At 58.5% G+C, this 7,725-nt stretch overlaps 1 protein-coding gene across 1 annotated transcript; it reads left to right on the top strand.

Moving 5' to 3' along the window:
• Window positions 1-647: 647 nt before the first annotated feature.
• On the top strand, window positions 648-7,378 carry BAK1 (BCL2 antagonist/killer 1). The gene is made up of 6 exons (XM_081246106.1): window positions 648-901; window positions 2,814-2,916; window positions 3,788-3,923; window positions 4,246-4,389; window positions 5,700-5,880; window positions 6,007-7,378. Exons 2-6 carry the CDS (start codon window positions 2,847-2,849, stop codon window positions 6,109-6,111), a joined length of 636 nt encoding a protein of 211 aa, XP_081102232.1. The 5' UTR covers window positions 648-901; window positions 2,814-2,846; the 3' UTR covers window positions 6,112-7,378.
• Window positions 7,379-7,725: the final 347 nt, after the last annotated feature.

The raw sequence follows: 7,725 nt of genomic DNA, 5'->3' as shown, positions 1-7,725 counted from the left end.
GGAGGAACCCCAACTCTGAGAATGGGGTGGAGGCACACAGCTCTCTCCAGGCCTGTCCTTCCCTGGCTGCGGTCGCTTCTGTCCTTGAGAACCATTCATTCCCTGAGGCCAGAGAGCCTCTGTCCTCCCTCTTCTCTCTCCTCTCAGTATCCAGCTGGCACATGCCCAGGCGGTAGCACAGACCCACTGTGTTTTCATCTGTTTACCTGCCTATCACATTCAGGATTTGTCTCTCTGGAGGTGCTTGGTACACAGGTCTTAATTGCTCGTTGAATCTCAATTTAGTATTATTATTCCTCACGGCACCTACAGACCTGATTATAAACCCAGCTCAGTGACCTTGGGCAAGGTTCCTTAAACCAGCTGAGCCTCAGTTTGTTCAGCTCTAGGATGGGTGTGGTCCACTGCACTTACTTCCAAGGGTTGTTCCAAAGAGGTTTTAAAGTGCCTGGTACACAGTGGCGCTTAAGAAACCTCGCCATCCTGGCTTTTTTATTGACATTGATGGAAGCAGGGGAAATATCAAGGATGAGGACTGGGAATCAAGGGTGGGAAAAGCAGTAGGGGAGGGGGAGCCACTCTGCCTAGGTGGGAGTCGCTCTCTCCGCCCGGGAGCCCTGTAGGCTGGGGCATCTACATCCGGCGGCCACAGAGCAACTTCCTCTAGAGGGAGCTGATTGGAGCCGGGAACCGCCGGCACCTCTATGATCGCTGCAGCCTCGCGGGTCCCTAGGGCCGTGCTGGGACCAGCAGAGGCTGCATCCAGACACCAGGAATTCACTGACGCCCCTTCCTGGGAGCCAGGCCTGGGTACCTGACCTTGGGAGCAGCCACTGGCCCCTCAGGATCTCCAGCCTCTGCCCTGCTGAGCCGTCTCGGGCCTGGACCAGGGTCCGGGCAGGTAAGCTGGGAGGGTCCTGCCCATGCTCCCCACTCTCGGCAGCCCCAGGCCCAGGGTGAGACAGGGAGCCCGCAGGGAACCCGGTGGGGAGGGGGAGGCCTCGAGGCTTGTCTGGGCAGCTCCACCAACTCCTTCTCGGGGCCTGATCCGACCGGGGCTCCCTCTGGCTGCTCCTCAGACAGCTTTCCCTCTTGGCCCGGCCCTGGTGCCAGAGAATCGGGTGCTAAAGAACCAGGTTCTTTAGCAGTCTGGGGGATGGGAGTGGAGGTCAGAGCCAAGGTCAAGAGCAGGGGGAGAGCTTTCACAGCACTTCCTGCTGTCCCAGGAGCCCTAAGACTAGGTCTGCAGCAGGACTAGGTCTGCATCTCCCCCCACCCCGGGAAACATCCTGGGCCCAGCAAACCCCACAGGTGGGGCACAGTGGAGTCTCCCTACCAGGAAGTCAGGCCACTTGGATGGGGGCAGAGGTAGACCCGGGTCGGCATAGGCCTCTGGCCCTGGGGCCGGTTCTGAGGCTCCACTTTCTCCCCAGCACTGAGCCCCAGGGGTAGCGGTAGAGGCAGTCGAGATGCAATCAGCATCCTCCAGCCCTGCTGTCCTGGGGGCACTGGGTTTCGGAGACCAAGAGAGAGAGGAAGGTACCTTGTTCAGGAAGAAGCTTCTGGGATGGGGGTGTGCCAGGCAAAGGTCTGTCTTAAGGAGTCCGGGCACCCAGAGGTGGAGGAGGGGAGAGTTGGTCTTCTCCCTGTCCCTGCCCTGAGACAGTGAAGGGGTGGAGAGCACAGGTGGTCCGGACTTTCCCCACCCTTCTCCTCAGGCACTTTCGAAAATAGCCCCAGGCCTGAGAGGGAAGGTGGGGGAAGGGTACACAGGCCCTCCCAGGGAGGAGGGGGCAGCTGTGTTTGGCCCAGAGCAGGGCTGGGACCTCCCTAGGGAGAGGAGGAGGGGGGCTTCCCTCCTGGGTGATGGAGGCAGCTTTGGGGTGGGGGGAAGTGAAGGGGGTGCAAATTGAAAGTGAAATAGCTTATGTCCAGGAAATACTCCCTCTGTGGAGGTTTACAGAGCATACTGGGGTTGTGGCCAGGACTGGGCAAAGGTGGAAAATAGGGGCTGGAGACAGGAGAGCAAGGGGTACACGTGATTTCCTCAACCACCTGCTAGGCAGAAATGTGAAGATCACAGGCGGGACGCAAAACAAGGGAAGTTTCCCCGGAAAGGACACCCTCTAAGGTCCACAAGCTGAAAAATAAATCTGAAATGAGTGCTGAGTGGAAGACTGTGTAAATTCAAATAACCACCCTGACTCCTTGACTAGCTCTGTGGCCTTGGGCACTAACTTCTTTGTGCCTCCCTTTTCCCACCTGTAAAATGGGTATGACATTGCTTACCCTGCCAGGTTAATGTGTTCTTTCCATGTCCCACACTCTCTGGGGAGTACTTGCACATACATGGTAGAAGTATACCATAGGCACTCAGGAAGTGCTTGCGGCTAACGGGCCTGAGTTGGAAAACAGGTGTGTTCTGACTAGCCAAGGGGAAGTGGGACCTTTGGGGACGGGCTTCGTGGGTCATTGGCTGGAAGGTGGCAAGTTTGCAGTAAGCGTGTGCTGGGTAGGGTGCAGGAGGCCCCGGGAGCAGCGGAAGGAACCCCAGCTTCTGAAACTCGCCTCCCAGTGCAACTAGAGATCCACTCGGGCACTGTTGCGGCCACCCCTCCCCGGGCCGTGGCTGACCCCTGGGTGGGAATCTTGGCTGCCCGGCCTTTCTCACCCCCAGTCTCCTTGAAGAACTGCCAGCGAAATACTCAGTAAGTTCTTAGGACGGTGTGGTCTTTCAGGAGTGGGGGTCCCCTCCCTCCGTGTGCTGTTGGAACCTCTGGTCCCCATCTCTGCTTTCCTACCCACCCCCACAGGCTAACACTGCCCTTCCTGCCAGGACCTGAGAAATGGCATCCGGACAAGGCCCAGGTCCTCCCAGGCAGGGGTGCGAAGAACCTGACCCCTCCTCCACTTCGGGTAACTGTCTTTCTGCCCCCTCACCCCTCCCATAACCCCCAGGGCCATCTGTGAGGATGGAGAGAGCAGATGTGGACAAGCTGGGCAAGATTTAAAGGCAGGCTCTCCCGCCTCAGTTTCCTCACCTTGGGTAAAGGAGAAAAGCATCTCCCTACCCAGTGCAGGCACGGGGGCAGCAGTGGGGGGAGTCTTGGCAGGGGTGGGGGGTGCAGAGGCTGGGGGAGGCGGGGCAGTGAGCATGAGGTGGGCACCCTGCCATCTGCGAGGAGGAGGAAAGAAGAGTGGGGCGTGGCTGTCCTATCCCTGCCATGGGAGAAATAAGGAAGTAAATCCACCTATCACCAAGTCAGGTCCGCTCAACAGGGAGAGGGATTGTTAACGACTTTGGGGAGGAAGTAAAATGGCTGTCCCTCGTCCCTCTTCCCTCTTCCAAGGGGAACGTCAGGGACGCCTGCAGCTCGCGGCCCATCACAGGCTGTTCCCAGGTCTGGGTTCAGTCCCAGGTCTGTCACTATTTCCCGATGTGACTTTTCTGGGCTACAATTTCAAATTCTGTCTCCCACGTTCCCTAAGCCACACGGGCTCGGTGCCTTGGACAAACTAAAATAAAGTCGGGGACCCAAATGCCTGGGATTCTATCCTGGCTGCACCGCTCTCTCCAGCTGTACGCCCTTGAGCAAGTTACGTAAACACTGCACCTCAGTTTCTCCATCTGTAAACTGGGGGTCACCTACTCCACAAGGCAGCTGTGACAAGAATCCTCTGCTCAGTGTCAGCCCTAGGTGGTAACTAAGGGCTAGAGGAGGGACACCTCTGTCCACAGGCAGAGTGAACCATCCCCAGAGCACTGACTCCTGGCTTTGATCTTCAGAGGAGCAGGTAGCCCGGGACACGGAGGAGGTTTTCCGCAGCTATGTCTTTTACCGCCATCAGCAGGAGCAGGAGGCTGAGGGGGCGGCCGCGCCCACTGACCCAGAAATGGTCACCTTGCCCCTAGAACCTAGCAGGTGAGCAGCAGCCCCCTGGACCCACGGGGACATGTTCAGGGATATGGAGGCTCACGTGGGGTCACCATGCAGGTCCTGGGAGCTAGACAGGCCCGGGGGTTTTTTCCCACTGCTGCTCCTTTTTCATGCGGGCTCCCACCCCCATCCGGGACCTGGCACCCTTTTCAGCACATGCCTGCCCCTTGTCTCTGGGCGCAGCCCTCGTGTCTGAGAACACGGTCGGGACCGCCAAGGAGGGGGGCCCAAGGCCGGGGCATCTTGGGCAGGAGCCCTTCGCCATAAGCCCAGGCCCCAGCTCACCTGCTGCCTACCGTTCCTCGAGCACCATGGGGCAGGTGGGTCGCCAGCTGGCCATCATCGGGGATGACATCAACCGGCGCTACGACTCCGAGTTCCAGGCCATGTTGCAGCACCTGCAGCCAACAGCAGAGAACGCCTATGAGTATTTCACCAAGATCGCCTCAAGGTAGCTCTGGCCACTGCCTCTCCGCTGTGCTGTCACCACCATGCCGGGCCCTGCCCATGGGATGGGAGACACACTTCTCTGTCGGCGCCAGAAGACGTGTTTGCCGTCCCCGTGTCTGCTGTTAACTCACGCGGGGCCTTGGGCCCCTGTCTTTCTCTTTCTGGGCCCAGAATCTTCATCTTTGCATAAGCGCACAGCCCTTGTGAACTCTGGCCCCGAGGACTTGACCTGTTAGATCAGGGCTATAGAGGGGCTCACGGTGGGGGTGTCCCCAGAGCTCCCCAGCCCAGCTGGGACATGGCTGTCCTTCTGATTTGGAACCACATTTCACATCAGAGATGGTTGCTGGCCCTGGCTTCAGCCCATCAGGTCCTGGAAATGGCTTCCAGATGCTATAATCTGGTGTCAGACAGGCAGTAGTTAAAGAAACCAGCAGCCTGGGCAAATCTCAGCTTTGCCATTTACCAGCTTTGTGAAACTTCCTAGCCTTCAGTTTCCTGGTCCGTAAAATAGGGGAAATATGCTTAGAACAGTGTCTGCACTTAAAGGTGTTAGCTGGGGCTTCCCTGGTGGTGCAGTGGTTGAGAGTCCGCCTGCTGATGCAGGGGACACGGGTTCGTGCCCCGGTCCAGGAAGATCCCACATGCTGCGGAGCGGCTGGGCCCATGAGCCATGGCCACTGAGCCTGCGCGTCCGGAGCCTGTGCTCCGCAACGGGAGAGGCCACAACAGTGAGAGACCTGCGTACCGCAAAAAAAAAAAAAAAAAAGGTGTTAGCTGTTGTCACCATCTGGGTTAAAGAGGTCCGTCTCAGGGTAGGTTCAAGGCTGAGGATGAAGGCAGCCGATAGATTCAGAATTAGTGCTTGGAGCTGAAACATCCTGAGAGGCCACCGCCCACTCAGCTGTGATTCCAGGACTGGACTGTCCTAACCTCCTCTTCTGTCCTTTTCTCTCTGCTGTCCCTCGGGCTGCCAGGCCAGCAGCAATGCCCACAGGTAATCTCCCCGCTGCCTCCGTCTGCTCGCTCTGCCCTCCACGCTCTCTGTATCCCTTTGCTCCCCCAGCCCTGGGGCCACAGCCCCAGCAGCAGCATCCCATTCATCTGCCCTCTGAGCTTTCTCCTTTCACAGAGACACGGGCTCTTACCAAATCGAGGCCAGGCTGGGGCAGCCTCTACCACCTCCATTCACAGCTAAGCCATTTTGCTTTCCAGCTGGGAGAGGGGTAGGGGTCTCCAAGGGGGTGGGAGAGGCAAACAGATGAAGGGCCCTCTAGAGGTCTCCACTGACTGTATCTCCTCGCCCCGCAGCCTGTTTGAGAGCGGCATCAACTGGGGCCGAGTGGTGGCTCTGCTGGGCTTTGGCTACCGCCTGGCCCTCCACGTCTACCAGCGCGGCCTGACTGGCTTCCTGGGCCAGGTGACCCGCTTCGTGGCCGACTTCATGTTGAATCACTGCATTGCCCGGTGGATCGCACAGAGGGGTGGCTGGGTGAGTGCTCAAGCATTGACCACCTCCTCCCTGCTGCTAGGGCCGCCCCTCTCCCAGCCCCACCCCAGTCCCCAGGAGCTGAATATGCCGCCAGCCCCCCTATGACCACTCTGTCTCTCCTGGCAGGTGGCAGCCCTGGACTTGGGAAACGGCCCCATCTGGAATGTGCTGATAGTTCTGTCTGCGGTTTTGTTGGGCCAGTTTGTGGTACGAAGATTTTTCAAGTCATGACTCCTGGAGGGGTCCTTTGGGGTCCTGAGACCCCTGCGTGGACTTTGGCCCAGTCTTCTCCCTTCACCTCCTCCCCTGCAGGGGTCCCCTCCTTAAGAGCACAGAAGCTTTAGCAAGTGGGCACTCCAGGTTTGGAGGGCCCCTGCCCAGGGGTCCATCAGACTGCACAGGTGCCCCAACATTGCATGGTGCTAAAGGGCCCCCTCTCAGAGAGGGGCTGTGGCCCCCTCCCTTAGCTCTCTGGGACCCCCTCGGCCCTGTCTGCTGGGTGTTGGGGAGATGATAAGTTGGGGAAGCAAGAGGCTAGGAGCCGCTTCTCCCCAAGGAGTTGTTAACGGTTTTAGCTTTTTATAATATCCTTGGGGGGACACTCCCCCCCTCCGATTCCCACCACTCTACCCAAAACCAGGACGTCTGGGGTGTGGGGGTTAATAGCCCTACCCTTTCCCAGGATTCAGCTGTTCTGGAAGGTCAGAGCTTAAATGCTGGGCCTGGAGCTCAGTCCTGGCCCTTCCTAAACATCACATCCCCCAGGAACAGGACCAGTGGGGGGTGGGGACGAGGTATGGCTCAGCTCTCCTCTCTGCCCCGATCCCACTGCCCCATATTGCCTTTGCAGCTGGACTCTCAGGGATTCTGGGGGGTGCAGTGGGGGTGGAGTAGGGGTGCAGATCATCAGCACCTTCCAAGCCTGCCTCCTGAGGCCCTCATTCTCTCCCTTCCCCTCACCTATTACCACTTGCTCCCACGCCCACCCCCCACCCCTGCTCACTAAAAGTGAAGCTCGCCCCACCCCCATCACTCCAGGGAAGGCAGGCAGGGGGCTTGGGTGAGTGCAGTGCTGAGGCCCCCTCCTCACCCAGACTACAGGGTTTAGGACTGCAGTTTTGTTATGGTCAGGGAAAGGGGGTAGGGAGCTCAACTTGAAGTTTCTGAGTGAGAGAAGGGCTATTACCACCACTAGGAATCCCAGGGTTGAGAGCCGCCCTCGTGGCCTGGGCACAGTGTGGTCTGGGGTTACGGATAGGGGAACTGTGAATATTTGAACTCTATCCCCAGTCTCTACACTCCTCACTCCACACCTGCCCAAGCCTCTCCTGATGGGTGGGGTAGGAGTGCTTCGTCTATCTTGTACAGCCTAGGGGTTTGGAGGTCAGGGGAGAGGAGTTCTTGATGAAGCCAAATGCAGGGAGGGGGTGCAGATGGAGCCAGCTGGCCACCTCCCACCCTCTGAGTGTGTCTGAAAATAAACTGCAATCCCTCCACTCCCACTTGATCATTTTTGTCTCCTCTGCTACCCTTCTCTCCGTCAGGCTGGACGGGGAACCTGGGCATGCCTGGCTTTCACCTGGTTTTTACTGACAGGTCTCATCTCGGGCCTCCTGAATCCTGTGGAGGGCTGGGTGTGTTTCTCCAGCCTCCTAGAAGCCCTTGGCCCCTCCCCACTCTTCTCCAGCCCCTTCTCCAGGAACTACCCTCATTTCTTTGGGTTCCAGGCAAGTTTCCCATCCCCACAGAGAGTCAGGGGTCTCCAAACTGCTAGGCTCTGGCTGCAGAGCTGGTGGGGCAGCTGCACCTGCCTGGGGACCCCCACAGGCCTGGCCTGAATCCCTC

The sequence above is a fragment of the Mesoplodon bidens genome, assembly GCF_964165515.1.
Source record: "Mesoplodon bidens genome assembly, chromosome: 10".
Lineage (NCBI taxonomy): Eukaryota > Metazoa > Chordata > Mammalia > Artiodactyla > Ziphiidae > Mesoplodon > Mesoplodon bidens.
The sequence above is the reverse complement of the archived record's forward strand: the minus strand, read 5'-3'. Positions and strand labels throughout refer to the sequence as shown.

What these genes read in the sequence shown, in the direction of transcription:
- BAK1 (XM_081246106.1), top strand. Translation starts at nt 2,847, where the DNA reads ATGGCATCCGGACAAGGCCCAGGTCCTCCCAGGCAGGGGTGCGAAGAA. An exon ending in TTGCCCCTAGAACCTAGCAG is followed by an intron (nt 3,924 to 4,245) that starts GTGAGCAGCAGC and finishes CCGTTCCTCGAG; the next exon opens with CACCATGGGGCAGGTGGGTC. An exon ending in TCGCACAGAGGGGTGGCTGG is followed by an intron (nt 5,881 to 6,006) that starts GTGAGTGCTCAA and finishes CTCTCCTGGCAG; the next exon opens with GTGGCAGCCCTGGACTTGGG.